The sequence below is a fragment of the Sus scrofa genome, chromosome 3 (genome assembly GCF_054392235.1).
Source record: "Sus scrofa isolate SSC_HxYL_T2T_F1_AM1 chromosome 3, Sscrofa_HxYL_maternal_Yorkshire_Landrace_v2.0, whole genome shotgun sequence".
Lineage (NCBI taxonomy): Eukaryota > Metazoa > Chordata > Mammalia > Artiodactyla > Suidae > Sus > Sus scrofa.
In genome coordinates, this window is record NC_139385.1 from 123,583,388 (window position 1) to 123,603,129 (window position 19,742).

Genomic DNA, 19,742 nt, shown 5'->3' on the forward strand with positions numbered 1-19,742 from the left:
TTATGGGAGCACCTGAACAATTTTGGAAGTTCTTATCTACTCTGCCCCTGAGTTAGTGGTCTCTTGTTTGGCTCTGCAATGAGATGTAACCTGGGAGTCTGTACAGAGGATATGAACACATGGCCTCAGCCAAAAACTTTATGGGGTTACTTTGCTTAGATGCCCTGGGACCTTTAGATGTGGATTCATTTAGCCTTAAACAAATTGCATCATATTATTAGACTTCTTTAAAAAGAGAAAGAAAATGTCTTTTATAATAGAAGTTGTTATCCGTTAATCATGATTTCATTCAATTAGTATATTTTTATTAAGCAAGTCAGCTAAACTGCCTTATAGCAGTTTTTTTAAGGTGCCAAATTTCAAGTAGAAACCAAAATCACGAAATTATTCAAAATAAAAATGAGCAGATGGAGCAAAAGATAAACAGGTAGACAATTTCCTGTGACTCTCTTAGCAAGATTAACGTGCCTACTACTGCCCGACAACAAGCAAAAATGCAAGCCCTGGCGAAGGCACAGTGTTTGATGGCACACGCACAACATCTTATATTGAGCTAAGTAGAGAGGTTTGTCAGGATATTGTGACAAGGATTTTTTTTTTTTTTTTTTTTTTTGTCTTTTTGCCATTTTCTTGGGCCACTCCCACGGCATATGGAGGTTCCCAGGCTAGGGGTCTAATCAGAGCTATAGCCACCGGCCTACGCCACAGCCACAGCAACACGGGATCCGAGCCACGTCTGCAACCTACACCACACCTCACAGCAACGCCGGATCGTTAACCCACTGAGCAAGGCCAGGGATTGAACCTGCAACCTCATGGTTCCCTGTCGGACTCGGTAGCCACTGAGCCACGACGGGAACTCCGACAAGGATTATTAAGTAAGAGTCCACCAAGATGCATATGTGAAACATGTAATGAAACATTTCGGGAAGTTAAGAGTTGTGTAGTAGATACTCAACTGAGTCATGGGCCAAGGCCATGGTCCAAGGATAATTGGAGATGATATTTTGAGATTAAAAATTCAGGCAGATATAGAAAATGAAAGTCTTCTTGGCAGGGCAAGCAGCCCGTTAGGACACCTTTCATAGGCTGTTACTGATTTGTTTAAGTATTTCCTCCTCCATTCCATTGAGGCCAGATGCTAGAAAGAAGGATGTTATTTCTAAACAACAAAAATGGGCAGCTCAGGAGGCCCTTGATAAAATAAAGAGCTCAAGATCCCTTGGACCAGCCTGAGCCCGGAGCCCTTGCTTCCATGCAGGTGGAAGGAAGCCACAGCAGGCATGGACCCTAGAGACCCACAGAGCCAGTCAGCAAACCAGGAGGACCTAGAAAGTCTCATGCAAAGACAGACAAGTAGCAAATGATATCATCTATATGTGGAATCTAAAAAATGATACAAATGAACTTATTTACAAAACAGAAACAGACTCACAGACTCTGAAAACAAACTTACAGTTGCCAAAGGGGAAATGTGGCAGGGAGGGATGAATTAGGAGTTTGGAGTTAACATACACACTCTCTCTAAAATAGGTAACTACCCAACCAACTGTGTAGCAGAGGGAATTTTACTCAGTATTCCGGAGTAACCTCCATGGGAGAAGAATCTGAAAAGAATGGATATGTGTATAAGTGAACCACACCACTGTACACATGAAACACAACATTGTAAATCAACTATACTCCCATATGAAATACAAATTAAACCTTAAAAAGTACCTGGTCTTTCCTCCTTCCAATCTAAGATAGTCTAAACTCTAATATAAGCAGTCATCTGCTCTCTATTCAAAATGGCCAGGTATAAAGTTCGGTGACAGTCAGAGCAGTGCCACTCAAAACCTGGACCTCAGGCCAAGCTCCAAACTGTCACGGGTCAGGACAGTACAGAAACTGAGAGTAAGCAATCAAGAACATTTATAGCAATTTTATGAAGTAATTTTATAGCTACAGAATATAGAATGTAATAGTAATAATAAAGTAGGCCTTTATTATTATATGATCCATGCTTTTATGTGTGTGTGTATTTATTTATTTTTGTCTTTTGTCCTTTTAGGGCCGCACCTGCGGCATATGGAGGTTCCCAGGTTAGGGGTCCAATTGGAGCTGTAGCCGCTGGCCTACCCCACAGCCACAGCAACACAGGATCCGAGCCGCATCTGCAACCTACACCACAGCTCACGGCAATGCCGGGTCCTTAACCCACTGAGCAAGGCCAGGGATCGAACCTGAAACCTCATGGTTCCTAGGCAGATTTGTTTCTGCTATGCCATGATGGGAACTCCTGATCGACGTTTTTAATTTACTGTTTTTATATTTTACAAAATTATTAGTCCACAATGGATTGAAAATGAAAAAGAAAAAAAGAAAAAAACCCAAACCAAAACAAAACCCTGAGCCTTTACCACAGATAGCTTAAAAATTGGTATATTCGAGGGAATTCCATTGTGGCTCAGGGGTTATGAACCCAACTAGTATCCATGAGGACTCGGGTTCAATCCCTGGCCTCGCTCAGTGGGTTAAGGATCTTGTGTTGCCATGAGCTGTGGTGTAGGTCACAGACACAGCTCAGATCCCACGTTGCTGTGGCTCTGGTGTAGGCCAGCACCTGCAGCTCAATTCGACCCATAGCCTGGGAACCTCCATATGCCACGGTTGTGGCAAAGCAGAAAAAGAGAAAAAAGAAAGAAAAGCAAAGCAGTGTATTCGAGTACCCATCGTGTTAACTGTCATGGTGCCCTTCTGAACTAGATTACTGTGGGACAATCATTACTGATCATGCATTGAGGTTTTAATTTTCAAATATCAGAAATTAGTCACCAGCCTTTTCGAGGTAACATATAATGAAGTGAAATCTGTCTCTTCCTGAACTCTGTGGAAAGATGCCTGGCTAAAACTAGTTGGTTATATTATTGGACTTCTTGGTCATGTGCCCAAACACAGGGCTCCTACAACCCTCACCGAATGAATATGCTTCACACAGGAAGGATGGAAGAAATAACTGGATTACCACAAGCCCACCACCACTCTCAGATAAGCAGGCCTGATAATGGTGATTGTAACTTTTAACTTCGTATATTAAAGGCCACCATCAAGATAAACATCCATCTAGCTAGGATTTAAACAACTAGCCAGGCTAAACAACTAGAATTTTATGCATTTTGCTTTCCTCTTGTGTGATCAAGACACACATGACAAGTTATAAAGTTATGGCATGGGATTTCGTCAAAAAAGCAACTGCTGGCTTTTGTTACATGACAATAAATGCAGCTTAGTCCCCGAAACTTACTGTTCATTACAACCCTCAGGCATTGGAAGGTCACAAAATGTCTTGAATTATGAAGATTAAATTATTTGCAGCTTAGTTTTAGCGTTAATTATATCTTCACGTACTCTGACTTTGACAAGCAGGAACCTGTTTTAATGGATGTGGTTAACTTTTTGTTAGCGGAATATTCAATTTCATGGGACTTGGGACGGGTCCTCTGTTCCACTCACCTCAAGTAGACGTTGACGGGAGGAATTACTAGGTATTTTCTGCCATTCAAGGATCGCAAGCAGCCCGTTCCTCAACCATTTTGAAATATAGACATCTATCGTGACAGCACGAATTGAAGTCACTGCCCTCAGCACTGGTCATGGTCTGGACTGTGGAAGCCGCTGGCTGGCTCCCCCTCCACCGCGGAGGGAGGTCAGAGTGAAGGAAGCCCCCCGTTCCCTTAGCTGGAGCAGGTGCTCTTGCTCCTGATGAGCCGGGCCCTTTTGCTTTCCACCGTCCTAACTCATGGAAAATAGCTGCCTTGTCTAATACACCAGCCACTGGCCACATGTGGCTTATTAAGATTTAAAAGGAATCAAAGTAAAAGTTTAAACTGAGCTCCTCCATCACACTGGCTACACTTCAAGGGTCTGCACTGGGCAGCACAGATATACAGCATTTCATTATTGCAGGACGTTCCATCCGAAAGCACTGCCCTAGAGACTCATTGTAAACAGGGTAGCGGTGGGTCCGGGATTTCCTGAAAAGCACCTGGGATTCCGGAAGTTGCCTGAGCCCATGTGCCAGTGGTTGGCCACAGTTGCTGGGGGCCAGGTTTCTTTCAACAACCTGACACAGCCAGCCCACTTGAGACCGTGTGGTTTTCCCAGAACCTCTGCCCAAACGTATTTCACTGCGGCAACAAAGAGACTGTGAGAGTGTCTTCAAGAGGGCTGTTAGAAGCCAAACCTTGTTCACAAGCTTTCTGTAGCCATAACTGGAATAGTCTGGGTGCCTGTAAGTCATGTCCCCTTAAGAAGGATAAGCTAGGCCCGAGGAAAATGAACACAGGCAATTATGATGATCAAATAGAACACCTTGAACGCACAGGGCTTGGTGCGGGAGAAGCATAAGCTAAGCTGGAGTGTCCGATGAACTTTTAGGAAGACTAGACTTTAAGGAAGATTGTTTAGGCAAACGATGTATTCAACTGAGTGTTTAATGATGCGGTGTCCATCAGGAATGCTTGCAGAGTTCTGTAAGGGTTACAGTTCTCTTCCAGAAGAGAGAGCCTTAGGCTAATGCTTGAAAAACAGGTGACATTTGATGAGGTAGAGGAGCGAGAAGGAGACTTCAGTTCCCCTAAGCAGAAGGCAAGGAAATAGGAATGGACATACTGTACTCAGCGTTTCAATACAAATGACCGTTTCAACCATGCCTCTACCGACCACGCTGAAAAACAGAGAAATCCAGCTATTTTGCCAGCTATGAATTTCAGAAAGATAGAAGCAAAAGAAGCAAGGGAAAGCAAACCCGGGCCACATCAAAATGAGTCTAGAGTCAGCCAACACAAGCCAAGGACATCTGTCAGGTTTTTCAGTACCTTGTTGCGGGCGTCGGACCCTGAGGGGCCCCTGCCCCCAGCAGATTCTGCAGGTGGCAATTCTCGGCGCCCTCGGAGCTGACGCACAGCGTGGTGCCAAGCAGGACGCCGCTCTCCCTCTTCCCTTCCTCCACACCGGCCGAGCTTTACCGACGCCCTCCCAGCCTTCCCCCTGCAGCCAGTGGAGACCACACATTGTAACCACCTGCGGAGCCCGCCCAGCCCCGCCCGCAGAGGGTCCGATCCAAGGGGTCTGGGCGGTGAACCGGGCATTCTCAGGAGATACCAATGTGCAGCCAGGCTGAGAACTCTTGGTTCCTACCCAGCCGAGGGAATTAGTCCCACCCTACAGCCTGGCTCAGGTGGAACCATTCACAGAAGACTAAAGGATTTTAACTAGGATAATGGCAGAACTGAAAGTCCAGGGGTCCTGATGCCCGGGCACCACTTTGCTCACAGCCCAGATACGTACATGTCAAGTCTCGCGTTACGTGGGTAGGCAAACTGTGATGAGGAAAATAGTGAAAGTCTCCAGAGATACCCGTGGAGGTTCCTTTCTAACAGGACTTACTATTCCAGGGGCCTTGCGTTTGTATGGTTCGCTGTGGTTTTCAAAATACTTTCACTCATCGCTCAGTAACAAGATCTTTGTCCTCAGATCGCCAGGTTTCTGTCCATGCTTCCACACAATAAAATCATAACCCTAGATAGAGGTTTGCTCCCAGTTAGCTATGTTGTTCTAATGAAAGGAATGAGATACATGATCACATTAAACAGCATTAGTTACACCACAGCATTACTGGAGCTGTAAGGTTTTTACTAGAATAATAATAGTAACACAATCTCATTTTTGAAATAGTTTTAACATACCCACCTACTTGCTTCCATGATCAAGTGCTCTTCTGTTGAAGGTAGGCAGCAACGGGAAGAATTGGAAGCCTCGGGGAGAACCCGATGGGCAGGAAAGTAATTGATAAGATGGAATCCAAGCAGCAGTAGCCCTGCCCTTCCCCCCAGAGAAGCAGCCTCGGCGGCAGCAGCAGCAATGCTCCCAGGATGGTGATGGTAGCAGCAAAGCGTTATTTCACCTTTAAAAGTTGTAAATGTCCTTTTGCGCATGTTATTTTATTTTATCCCTGCAGCAAGCTGGCTGTGACTTTCAGATAAGAAAACTGAGGCCTAGAGACGGTTAAAGTGGCTTGCCCCATATCACACAGCTGCTGGGAAGGGCCTTCTGACTTCCAAGACACAAATGAAAAAAATATTCCTATTCTTAGGCTTTTTCACTTCTTTTACTTTGCAGTAAATCCCTGGGACCAACATGGGAAGTTCATGGAACTAGAGTCGACTTCTTGTAATCTTCAGCAGTGTTGTTACTTTTCCACTTAGGTTTAACAAGGGAGTATCAAAGGCAAGAGCAAAGGATTTCACTCCACTTCTCACATAGAGTTTAGATGGGCAGCCAACAGATTTGCCAGGAAATCACCATTAGAATAAATCAGGAACCATAACCATCACCGAGGGATGTAGCCAATCAGGTAATTCTCTGGGCAAGAAGAAGACAGGCAACTACTGCAGCCTCTAAAATACAATAGCAGGGAGTTCCCATCGTGGCTCAGTGGTTAATGAATCCGACTAGGAACCATGAGGTTGTGGGTTCGATCCCTGGCCTTGCTCAGTGGGTTAAGGATCCAGCGTTGCCGTGAGCTGGGGTATAGTTTGCAGATGCTGCTCGGATCCCACGTTGCTGTGGCTGTGGCATAGGCTGGCAGCTAAAGCTCTCATTAGACCCCTAGCCTGGGAACTTCCATATGCCACGGGAACGGCCCTAGAAATGGCAACAAGACAAAAAAAAAAAAAAAATGCAATAGCAGCAAACCTGTGGAAGCAGTGACCCTGAGCCTTAATCCCTCTCTCGCATTTTTTTTTTCCCTTTTAGAGCTGCTTGTGTGGCGTATGGAGGTTCCCAGGCTAGGGATTGAATCAAAGCTGCAGCTGCTGGCCTACACCACAGCCACAGCAACGCCAGATTCAAGCCACATCTTCGACCTACACCACGGCTCACAGTAACCCTGGATCCTTAACCCACTGAGCGAGGCCAGGGATCAAACCCACATCCTCATGGATGCCAGTCGGGCTCATTACTGCTGAACCACAACGGAACTCCCTGAATCCCTTTCTAATTAGGCCTCTGTGCACATGGGATTCCATCTGGTGTTGGAGTTGCCTCTCTGTGTCTTATTTTCCCTCCAATATTATCAGTTTCTTGAAGGCAAAACTTCTTCCCCTTTAATAATTCTTCCTAATCCTGGCACTTCCTAATGTTTATAATATCACCCCCATTTATCAAGCCTGCCCTTGACATTCACCTTAAACAGATTTTACCTGTGTAAACCTGACAAGAAAGGGGAGAGAAGTCTCTTTGCTCTAATTTGTACTGGGCCACATGTGCCCAGGGCTGGCCCTTCTTAATCCCTACAAGATTCTTGTAAGGATACTTTCCCAAGTATATAACACTTTGATTACCCATGAGACAGAGTTAAATAATGTTTAAAAAAAAATTTTTAAGGTGAGAGAACAAAGGATTTGTTTTCTGGCACGAATATCTGACCTAAGAAACAAGATGCTTTGACACTTACCTGGTAGATAAATGGCCAGATGACTTCTGGGACAGAAACCTTTAGCAGATGACCTCCTTCCGCCAGGGGGCTCTCCCCACAGCATTCTTTTGTAGTGGATGCTCTTTGCTGTAGAGATAGAAAGCGTCCTAATAACACATTATGATCTTTTTTGAAATTGTTGCCTAATCAACATTTCCACCAGAAAAGGAGCACAGGAAAAAGTGTTCTTTGAGGAAGAAGGTATCAGAGGTGGCATTTAAATGAGGGATCAGCACTCTACAACCTGTGGGGCAAATCTTGGCCACCATGTGTTTTTTATAAATAAAGTTTTATTGCAACACAGCCACACCCATTTGTTTACAGATTGTCTTTGGCGGCTTTCGCACCGCAATAGCAGAGTTGAGTAGTTGCAGAAGAGACCCATCTGGCCTGCAGTGTCTGAAACACTACCTCTTTGGCCCTTTACTGAAAAAAAAAAAAAAAAACAAAAAAAAAACAGCTTTTCTGACTCTTAGGCAATCCAGGAAACTTCCCAGGAAATGTTATTGTCCCTCATTGAGGTTCTTGGCCAAGTAAACCTCTAGGTTTCTTTCCCTTGATATGTCCCGAGAACGTTTGCTGTGGAAGAGCAGAACCCACCAGGAATGCTCAGACCTGGCTGGAGACACTACAGAGTGCTCATCTGCAGGACGGAAGAATAGTCAGGAGTGGCAGGCCTGAAAGCCTGCGGGGCCAAACAGGTGACATAATTGCAAATAGGCCGGTGAGGGCTCTGGTGAACCAGAGAGCATGTGTTCACCTTTGAGACAGGTCCAGCTGGGTCATCTTGCAGGAATGTGGGCCTGGTGTTTACCAGGACCTCTGAGTTTTCAGAACTTCCTGGAAATATGGGTTGTTTTTGTGAAGTCTCCTAACATTTAAAAGGTGACAAGGTGATTAAAATTAAAAATAGAAGGAGGGAGGAATCCACACAAACACCTGCAAATGGATGTTTATAGTAGCTTAACTCACACCTGCCAAAACTTGGAAGCAACCAAGATGTCCCTCCGCGGGTGGATGGAGAGAGAAACCGTGGTACATCCATATCATGGAATATCACTCAACACGGAAAAGAAATGAGTTATCAACCCAAGAAAATGAAAAAAAAAATACACCTCAGATGTATATTACTAAGTGCAAGAAACCTACTGTATGATTCCAATTGCATGGCATTCTGGAAAAGACAAAACTGGAGACGGTGCAAAGTTCAGTAGTTTCCTGGGACTGAGGGTAGGGAGGAGTGAACGAGGAGAGCAGGGGGACTTTTAGGGCAGGGCAACTACTCTGAATGAAACTGTAATGGTGGATACATGTCTATGCATTTGTCCAGACTCATAGAATGTAGAAGACCAGAGCAAACCCAAATGTACGCCTCAGAGTTTGGGTGATAAAGATGGATCACTATAGAGTCACTGGTTGTGACAAGTGTGCTACCCTAATCGTGTTGTCTATGCATGGAAGAGGAATGGGTATCTGAAGGAAAAACTGAAGTATCAATATCAGAATGGATGCTAGGACACAAAACAAGACAAGGCCACTATACTAAGTTACCCAAGTTAGCTAGGGCTTTTTCAGTCCCCTCCTCTTTGCCCACCTCCCACACAGGGTCAGGGAAGAAGATAAGAAGATTCTGAAACACGAGGCAGGTCATTACAAAGATGCCTTCATTTATAGTGAAGTATAAGCAACTGAGATCCCATCATAAATACTGAGAATTGTTGATGGTGGACCATCTCTGTCTCAGTGAGAATTTCCACATAACAGATCCGTGAGAGGAAAGCTATAGAATGTGTGACAGTCATTAAAGGTTCCACATTGTAGGTGGGCTATAAATGAAACATTAATATATAACAATTCTTTGGGCTGAAATCAAGTCTAGCATCTTACATTAAGAAGGCTAATTAGTTAATGTTTATAAAGTACAGTGCAGATATGCCCTTTTAAAATGCTAAGTATTCTAAAGGCTACATTGTAGCATTTTACTAAATGTAAAAGATCTAACATTCATCATTTCTTTGGTACAGGTTGGCAAAGATTCCTTTGGCAATGATTATATAGAAAACTTAAAACAGAATGATATTTCTACAGGTAAAATTTTTTCTTTCTTAAAGTTAATTCTGATAACTTTCTTCTGGAATCTGGTTACAAGAAAAGTTGAACCTGGAATAGAATTATTAGATCCTCCCCTGGTGGCCAGAGAATTTTTACACACAGCTTTGTCTCATCTTGCTTAAATGTCCTTTGTTAATTCTCTCCCATACACTTCTCCAGATGGGAATAAAATGATAGGAGGTTAACAAACCTTCATCTCGTAGAAATGTTTCAAAAGCAGGGAACCAAAGAAATCAGGTGTTGCCTTCACAAAAGATATTTGAAGAAAAGTCACTGAATGTCATAGCCAGAAATGATCTTCAAAGCCATTGAGGCTGATACCATCATTTCACAAAAGAGAAAACTGAAGGCCAGACTGGGTCTGAATTTGTCTAAGAGCACATTGCTAGCTAGAATGCAGGTCTCTGGCTCCCATTCAAGGCTCTTTGCTGCTGCCAAAGGCTGATCGACCTCTCCATTTACACACCAGACCATAATTCTTGATAAGATGCAAAGCTTATGACGGAGTTCCCGTCGTGGCTCAGTGGCTAACAAATCCGACTGGGAACCATGAGGTTGCGGGTTCGATCCCCAGCCTTGCTCAGTGGGTTGAGGATCCAAGCGTTGCCGTGAGCTGTGGTGTAGGTTGCAGACGCGGCTCAGATCCCGCGTTGCTGTGGCTCTGGCGTAGGCTGGTGGCTACAGCTCCGATTCGACCCCTAGCCTGGAACCTCCATATGCCGTGGGTGCGGCCCTAGAAAAGGCAAAAAGACAAAAAAAAAAAAAAAAAAAAAGATGCAAAGCTTATGAAAATGAAAATCAAACAAGTTCATTTTACAAGTTTGACTTTTAATCTTTCATCTCAAGTCTGTCATTTCTTTCACCGAAGAAAAGAAATACAGTGGTCTAGAGAAATGCATATGTATACAACTGGGAAGAACTTGAAGGAAGGACTTAAGAGCGGGGGCGGTTTGCTGGGTTGCTACTCACGTAGAGAAAAGGCGCAACTAAGTGTGAAGACTTGTATTTTCCTCATTGTATAGGTGATGGGTATAAATTAGCACCAATTACTTCTTTCTTTTTTATCATCCCAGATGGTTAAAGGTTAAAAAGTTTTTCCAACGATTACTGGTGCAGTGAAATTGTTAACAGAGACTATCCTTGCCAGGCTGTACATACGTGATTGTAATTTTTTTCTTCTTTTAGAATTTACATATCAGACGGAAGATGCTGCGACAGGAACTGCTTCAATAATTGTCAATAATGAAGGTATGTGTTTCACATGTCGGAGTATCATTTCCAGAACTGGAGCAGAAGCATCCATTTTCACCCGATCCCCATGGATCTCCTACCATACCCACCACTCCAAGGCCCAGTGTGTGTTCTTTCCAGTCTAAATATATATGTTTCCCTTTATGCTTCCCAAGTTGATCATTCACATATGAAATTTTTCATCCAATAGTTTTCTCGAAATAATATTTATATCCTGTAGCTTCCCATTACCCTTCATGTGAACCTAGAATTGATATTTTGTCTCTAAAAGCAGCTAAGTAATCATCTGTCATTTCAGTTACACTAGGTAAATAAATGTAAATAGATAGGTGCAAAAAAAAAGTTGATGAATCATATTTATAGAATATTTACTGAGCAAATGGCAGCAGCCAATTACTTCTAACTTCTCATTAGTGTTCAATTTTGTCTGCTCTTTAAACACCAATCAAATCTCAAAAGTCTATATATACAACTCTGTCTGTCACAAGGCCTTGCAATAGTTGAAACATGTATTTAAAAACAGTAACTTTCCTTTACCCTCAGGTAAAGTTTTCCTAATTTCTGTCAACTATATTAACTCTAAAAACACCTCATAAGATTTTTTTTTTAATTAGAATTAATATTCAAAAGGACCAAGCAGGGGAGTTCCCGTCCTAGCTCAGTGGCTAACGAATCCGACTAGGAACCATGAGGTTGCAGGTTCGATCCCTGGCCTCGCTCAGTGGGTTAAGGATCCGGTGTTGCCGTGAGCAGTGGTATAGGTTGCAGATGCGGCTCGGATCCCGCGTTGCTGTGGCTCTGGTGTAGGCAGGCGGCTACAGCTCCGATTCGACCCCTGGCCTAGGAACCTCCATATGCCGCAGGAGCGGCCCAAAAAATGGCAAAAAAAAAAAAAAAAAGGACCAAGCATTTCATGGAACACCTAGAACAGAAGAACCTAGTGCATTGTGGGCAGTCAGTGTGCCTTGTTTTAAATTAGGATTTGTCAAATTAGGATTTGTCACAATGTGGCTTTTATTTAAGGTGAGTTTCACAAAAATCATTTCTCACAGAAGTTGTGGACTTTTAAGCTCTACTTTGGTGATCTCAAAGTTTCAGTATGGACGACAAAAAATATGGATTCCACTTGAAGAGAGTAAAGTTTTCATTCTTAGACCATCTGTGTCCATTACTTTAAGCTACTTCTAAAGTAATTATTGCTGCCAACAGCAGCTCACTCCCTGTCTTAAACCCTTTTTTGGGGGAGTTCCCGCTGTGGTGCAGAGGGTTAAGAATTCAGCTGCAACAGCTTGGATTCCTTCAGAGGTGCAGGTTCGACCCCAGAAAGCACAGGGAGATTAAAGGATCAGGTGTTGCTGCAACTGCAGCTCAGATTCAATCCATATGCCATGGGTGTTACCATGCAAAAAATTTTTTGAAAACACCTTTTTTGAGATATCTTCGAGTTCAGTTTCTTCCTTATTTGTGTAACAAAATACCACATTTCCGATGCCAAGATATAATATTGTGTGCTGTGTGTCTATTATGGTAGACTTTGTCTGGTTTGTAGTATGGTAATGCCCTCAAGAGTATAGACTGTAGGAGTTCCCGTTGTGGCGCAGTGGTTAACAAATCCGACTAGGAACTATGAGGTTGTGGGTTCAATCCCTGGCCTTGCTCAGCGGATTAAGGATCCGGCGTTGCTGTGAGCTGTGGTGTAGGTCACAGTTGCGGCTCAGATCCCACATGGCTGTGGCTGTGGCTGTGGCCGGTGTCTACAGTTCCAATTCGACCCCTAGCCTGGGAACCTCCATATGACGTGGGAGAGGCCCTAGAAATGGCCCAAAAAAAAAGAGTATAGACTGTAGTAGAAGAGCTATCACAAATATCCAGAGAGGCAACAATCAGCTCCTTTAAATGAGGAAATGAGTAGCAATTTTGACAAGTTAAATTCGAGGCATGAGTGAGCCAGTCATATGGCAGTGTCCACCTGACAGCTTCAGTCTTGGCCTTTGTCACTCATCAGCCAAGGCCAGGCCAGAAATGTCTATTCAGGAGTCAGCCACACAAAACAGCAGTTGACTCGAGCAGAGAGAATGAGGTCACTGAAGGAGAAAGGGAAGGAGAGGTGCTGTCTTTCAGGGTGTGGGTACTTTGAGCTTTTCCGGTACCGAGACTGGGTTCACGCTGACCCATCCCCACTTTGTTAAGTCCCCCTTGGCCAACAGACACATCTGTGGTAAGATGATAGGCCAGCATGTGTTCTGCATTCAGAGGTAATTTTAGGTCACATCTACACAGGATCAGCACGAGCAGCCTAAAGCACAGAAAAGACTCCTGCTACGCATCCTTCTAGGTCAGGCTGTCCAGTAGAAAATAATGCAAGCCGTGTCCATAATTTTCCATTTTCCATTAGCCACGTTCTTAAAAGCCAATAGAAATAGGCGAAATTCATCTTCATATGTTCACTCCATGTATCCAAAATATTTGCCTTTCAACATGTAATCTAAGTGTTCTACTCAGTCTTTGACATCTGCCATGTATGGTACCACTGTGGCACATCTCCCTGTGGATGAACCGCTCCAGGGCTCGGTGGCCACGTGTGGCTTGCCTTCATGACGACCACATGGACAGTTCACCGACAGAAAAGGCACCACCACCCCTCCCCCACTAGGGGCGACTGTAGAGAGGGGGCACCCTCAGAGCGGTGAGTGTACAAGAGCCCATAGTCCTGCTTCTGTCGGATCTGGTACAGCATAGGCCAAAGATCACTCTCTTGCCTACCTTACATTATCTAGTACAGCTTTTCATCTGTTAGAGATTCTAAAATGTGTTTCCATTGACAGAATCACTCTTCAGAAGACCCTAGGGTGCACACATGGACTGCCTACTACAGGGCATTAGTTTTTATCAGTAAGCAAGCTTATGCCTACTGATACTCATCATTATAACATCTGTCATTTAGGTTTCAGAATCTTTGCCACATACGTCATACCAACCACGTCCCATAAAAGAAAACTGACATGTGTAATATATAATTTATTAGCTAATATTCTTTGTATTTAAGAATATTGATAAGGGAAATCATTTTTTTTTTTTACATTTTGCTCAGAATGACCAGAATAATAAGAACCCTACAGAGATGTAAAAGAAGACACATTAGGAATATGATATTTAACCTGAATGTCAGATATGTTAAAATTAATACAGCACATTTTGTAGAATGACTTTCTAAGGGTGGTGGTAACATTGCAAGATACTGTTGTTTGGTTTTGCTTGATTTTTTGGTATAAATATGTGGAAATTCTTTATAGGCCAGAATATCATCGTTATAGTGGCTGGAGCAAATTTACTTTTGAATACTGAAGACCTGAGGGAAGCAGCCAGTACCATCAGCAGAGCCAAAGTAATGATCTGCCAGCTAGAAGTAACTCCAGCAACTTCTTTGGAAGCCCTGACAATAGCCCACAGCAATGGAGGTAACTTTACACATTTGTCGTTCTTTCTATAAAAGCTTTTATCACTGTCTCAATGAAAGGTAACCTTGCAAGTTTAGCAAAGCCATCCTTCTTCTGCAGCAAAATATTCTTTCTCCCATCTCTGAGTAGCACTTCTGATGTCCTGAAATCTAAGTCTCCAATCTAGTTAGCAGAAATACGCCAAGTCGTGTCTAGCCTCTCTGAAGCAGCCCATTATCCAGCATATACTCTAAGTATCCTGCCATTAAGTCACTCTGATGACTGCCATTCTGAGAGGCAGAGGTTAAGCTGCAGGTCATGTATAATCACTGCCCAGGTACATTTGGATAAACATCTCAAGGAACTGAAGATCAGTTCTTTCTTCTTTTTGTAAAACTTTATCATCTTTTCTGTTAAGCCACAAAAGATTATTTATATGCAGTATTTTCTATGTTGTCAAGGTCCTTGAAGCAGCTCTTTTTGTTTTGTTTGATCTTTCACTTTGGAAATTTCCAAACACCCAGAAGCAGGCACAATTTATAAGGAAACCCATCACCCAGCTGCAACAATCGTCAACTCGTAGCTAATCTTGCTTCATCTCCTCTCCCACCCACTCCCCTTCCCTCACCCCCGGCATATAACAAACTTTTACAAAATCCAGATAGTTTCTTTCCATTTTCTTCTCTTTCTCCTCTGACTAGTAGGGAAAGCATCTTCCAAGATAGAACCCCATTTCTGTTCCTTGTTAGCACTGTGGTCTTAGCAGAATTATCTCATTTTTTCTGAGCCTTGCCTATACATATAGAAACACTCCCCTACAGAATTGTTCTAAGAATGAAATAAAATCAAATATGACCCCAAGGATGGTGTGGTACTTCTCAGGACACCAATTTCCTTCTCTCACTTCTTTTTTTTTTTTTTTTTTTTTTTTTTGGTCTTTTGTCTTTTTAGGGACGCACCTGTGGCACATGGAGCTTCCCAGGCTAGGGGTCGAATCGGAGCTGTAGCCACCAGCCTACACCACAGCGATAGCAACCAGGATCCGAGCCGCATCTGCGACCTACACCACAGCTCACGGCAATGCCGGATCCTTAACCCACTGAGCGAGGCCAGGGATCGAACCCGCCACCTCATGGTTCCTAGTCGGATTTGTTTCCACTGTGCCACGGCCAGGAACTCCTCACTTCTCCCTTTAAATTAAAATGAGGATAATATCCTCATCCTAGCACCCGCTGGTCCAAAAAATCAAAATAAAAAGTGGCCACTCTAAGACAATGGCTTCTTCTTGAACCTGTGACCATAGTTCTGTGATTATACTAAGAAGAAAATAGGGAAAGGACCACGTTGACTTTTCCAGATAAAACTTTCTCATCAAGATCCAAAACTAAAAAGGAAAAAGAACAGTAAGTGTGAATGTGTGTGTGTGTGTGTCTGTGTTTATAAAAGTGATTTCTCCCCAAGTGTATCGTGTTCTACACAGCAATAAATGGAAAACAAGTTACAGAAACAATTTGGTGGAGAATGTTAAAATGTATGTCCTGATTTCACAAATTTCCTCTTGGCAAAACAACATGCTATGGCAAATTCTCCCTGACATTTAATGTATTTTTAATGGACCAGAAGCTGTCGGAAAGAATTCTAAGCCAAAACCCCTGTGGTTTCATTTTCTCAGGGTGTCACAGATAAGGGCCAAGGCTTATGGTGAGCATTCTCTGCCCGGCACGCATCTTAATTTGGTGACATGCATATAACCTGCCACGTCACGCATGTGCCTGTCTTTTCCTTGTGTGGGTCAAAGCCTGTTCTCATGTGACTTCTCTTTTTTTCCCTCCTGCCCCCTGCTTCTCAGAGATGACTGCTCCTCTGTCCTAGTCTAATAGCCTGTTACCTCTCAGCTTGGGGAGGAGAGAAAGGTTGCAACAACCGCAGTTGAGGAGCTAACTTTTCACAGGTGAGGCCAGAGCTGTCGGGCTGGGCAGGCAGCCTGACTCGGGCTGGCCTCTGGGTGGGGCCCAGCAATGCTTCCGCTGTCACCTGCCAGGCCGTTCTTCCGGTTGAGGAGCTAGCGGACCTGGGGCATCAGGAATGGGCGGGGGTAGGTGAAGGTGGGCAAAGACCACCTCGCCCACTCCCATTTTTCCTGAGAGCTGGCATGCCTAAGTATGAATGCTGCATGATCTATCCGGTAGGGTAATATTGCACGTAGTGACATCTGCACTTCTATGTCCTTTACTGCTCACAGAGCCCTTTCCTACACATATTTGATCCTCAGAAGGACCTTGTGACATAGATACGGCAGGCATTACTCTCCCACATTGGAGGGGAGGCCACAGAGAGGATAAGTAATTAGCCAAATCAAGGTCAGTGTAGAAACGAGGATTCGGACTCCAGGACCCTGATTCTGTGTCCTAGAGCAGACTTTACACAAGCTGCCACATCCCATGGATTTTCAGCAACTCAGCCTTTATGAAGACTCTCTCTAGAAAAGCGAAATCCATGAATTGTAGCACTGCCCAACAGGCAGCCTAAGCAGTGTTATTACTGCTCAGGTCAGAGACAAACCCTAGAGTGTGTTCAGCCCATGTCCCTACCTGCCCCCATAACCCACAAACACTCAAACACCCCTGTGCACATGCACCTCTGTCTAAAACTCGGCTGCTCCCATTCGATAGTTCCCAGGCAGACGCTGCTTCGACTCTGTGCTATGAGCAGTGTGCCCCGTGTGTGTTTGAATTTAATGCATCTTCATTCTCAGCTGAGAGAAACGTAGCACAGTGAAAATTCCACTGGTTTGGCAGTCAGGAGGTATATGGCTTTGAATTCAGAATCAATCACTTGGCAGACGGGAGACCTCAGGCGAGTCAGTCGGTTCCTTGCACTGGGCTCAGTTTCTCCTGCGAAACAAGGGAATTGGACTGAGAGCTCTCACTTCCTTCACGTCCCGATGTGTGAACGGGCTGATCACAGAGCAGACCAGGCAGAGCGGAAAGATCCGTTGAGCTCGGAGTGGCCTGTCCTTTGCCCACCCGCCGAAGCTGCACATGTGATCAGCATCATTCCATCGACAAGAAAGATGGTAAAATCATCACCTGTGGGTTTATTATCACAACGACCTTTCTGTATACGCACAAGCGAAGTCTGAATTAGACACATTGTATAACTGGATTATATGTCAGTTGTTAAAATGCGGAGGAAAAAGACACCCCCTCCGTCTTTGACGATACTTGCGGAGGAAAAAGACACCCCCTCCGTCTTTGACGATACTGTCTCAGAAATCTCTACCGTTGCCAAAATGAAAGTGTTGGTTTTAACAGCACCTGCAACATCCAAAATGACTTGGGGGCCCTCTTGGGACCCCCCCCCCTCTAGGTCACAATGTTGTGACGTAGGCCCAGGGCAGGGCTGGCGCTGCAGCTGCTTGTGATGAAATTATGCATGTTGGTTCTGGTCTTCATAGCCATTTCAAAGCAAATGGAACATTACAGGAACAATTATAAATAATTGAGATTGTAAGATCGCCAAAATTAAATTCCAGGTAGGATACAAAATATCTTTTAATGCCACTTTAGTCCTTTTCCATTTGGCAAACAAAACTTCCTGGCTGGCCACCTTGGTTTTTTTTGTTTGGGGGTTTTGTTTGTTTGGAGAGGGGGGGTTGTCTTTTTTTTAGGGCCACACCCGTGGCATATGGAGGTTCCCAGACTAGGGGTCCGATCGAAGCTACAGCTGCCGGCCTACACCACAGCCACAGCAACGCTGGATCCTTAACCCACTGAGTGAGGCCAGGGAGAAACCTGCATCCCCATAGATGCTAGTCAGATTCGCTTCCGCTGAGCCATGACAGGAACACCTGCTTCGGGTGTTTTCGCTGCTCAAGTCACAGAGGAGAACTTCTAGAGTGAGAGACTGCCAAGCCAGTGTTCTGGGTAGCCCGGCCTTCCCTAAGGCCTTCTCAACTGCCCAGCCTCTGCCCTCCCTGGCGACATCTTTAAAACTTCCGCTTCATTTTCCTGTCTTTGCACCCACACAGCGGCCTTCCTGGGCCTCACCAGTTTCTCAGTGACATGATTGTGCCAGCCACTGACATGCTGGTAAGACCACCAGGAGTTTCGTCCATCAAGGGTTGTAATGAATAATAATTAGTGTTGGGCGCTGTCCGTCACCTCTGCAGCTCTAAGTGACTCCACGGTACATCCTGTGTGCTCTAGTTTTGCATGGTTCCAGGATGACATCATTTTTTCCCATCTTGGCTATGACAAATTTGCCTTCTTCTTTGATTAACCCCATCTACTAATTCTTCGCTCTTTTCTTCATCACGGTAAAGCATGCATGTTTATTCAGGGTAGCGCAAACCAAAGAGAGTCCTTTCTTTATGTCATTTTCACTTTCCCCTTAATTTCGTTATTAATCAGACTCTAAGCCTATATATCCATTGTCTTTCGGTAAGAATGCTTTCCCTCGGTAAAATACAGGCAAATAAAATGTAAGTGATTTTTTTTTTAATGTGGTATTTACAGTCAAATCAAGTTGTGGGATTTCTCATTCCAGCCTTTGTCGCTTAAAATTCAATGTAATTGTTTCCTTAAAATTTGTTTTCATTGTGGAAATTTTCAAATAGATGTGAACGTATAGAGAATAGTAATGGTAAACCCATATATCATCATTGAGTTTCAACAATTGTCAGTCCTTGGCCAATCTTATTTCCTCTACACCCCAACTCATTCCGCATTCCCCACTGCGACCTCAGATGATTCTGAAGCAACACCCAAACATTATATCATTTCATCCACGGGGTACTTGTTTTTTAAGATATAGTCAGAAATGTGTCTTTGCATGGTGTACAGCAGTTAATCTGTGGTCGGATTTATTCTCAGCCTTTTGTAAGTAATCACTTATTAGTTTAGTGAGTAACCTCTCAGACTTTTTCTTGTGTGTAAGTGTATAAATGTAAGTACACAGAGTTATGTTTTGTTTGTTTTGTTTTTAAAAGGGGGGTCATACTATCGACTTTATTATAAAACTGACTTTTTCACTTATAAATTAAGTATAGAAATCTTACTGTGACAAAACAGATCTGTCTCATTCTTTTCAACAGCAGCAGGACACTCCATTGGGCATATGTCAGATTTGTTTTAACCAATCCACTCTTTTTTAATTTATTTTTTTTATTACTCAAATGAATTTATCACATCTGTAGTTGTATAATGATCATAACAATCTGATTTCACAGGATTTCCATCCAACCAATCCACTCTGATAGACACAGGTTTCCTTTCAATTTTTTCTGTTCCAAGGAAAGCTGAGTGAAATCACCATACCTTGTCTTGGCATGCCTGTGTGTCTCTGTAGGATGGGTTTAGAAAAGGATCCAGGTTCTTGTGAGTAACGTGGAACTTTTGTAAGGAGAATGGCTCTACCCTGTT

The 19,742-nt window shown here is 43.7% G+C and overlaps 1 protein-coding gene and 1 long non-coding RNA gene across 10 annotated transcripts in view; one reads left to right on the plus strand and one right to left on the minus strand.

Annotated features, from left to right (window-relative positions):
* Positions 1–19,742, plus strand: part of RBKS (ribokinase) — a 98,700-nt gene that overhangs the window by 33,102 nt on the left and 45,856 nt on the right. For 8 of the 9 annotated variants that reach the window (XR_002342152.2, XR_014839491.1, XM_021085801.2 and 5 more), the window contains 3 exon segments: positions 9,544–9,607; positions 10,817–10,879; positions 14,176–14,340. Coding sequence is in view for 7 of the 9 variants with exons in the window: in XM_021085801.2 (XP_020941460.1) it covers positions 9,544–9,607; positions 10,817–10,879; positions 14,176–14,340 (292 nt within the window). In the remaining 2 variants the exon portion in view is untranslated. 9 annotated transcript variants of the gene reach the window in all.
* LOC146404910 (uncharacterized) lies at positions 898–7,606 on the minus strand. Its single transcript, XR_014842511.1, has 6 exons — positions 7,499–7,606; positions 5,734–6,405; positions 5,332–5,562; positions 4,860–5,031; positions 3,496–4,618; positions 898–1,607 (listed from the first exon to the last, which is right to left on the minus strand). It is a non-coding gene; the product is annotated as an uncharacterized LOC146404910 (long non-coding RNA).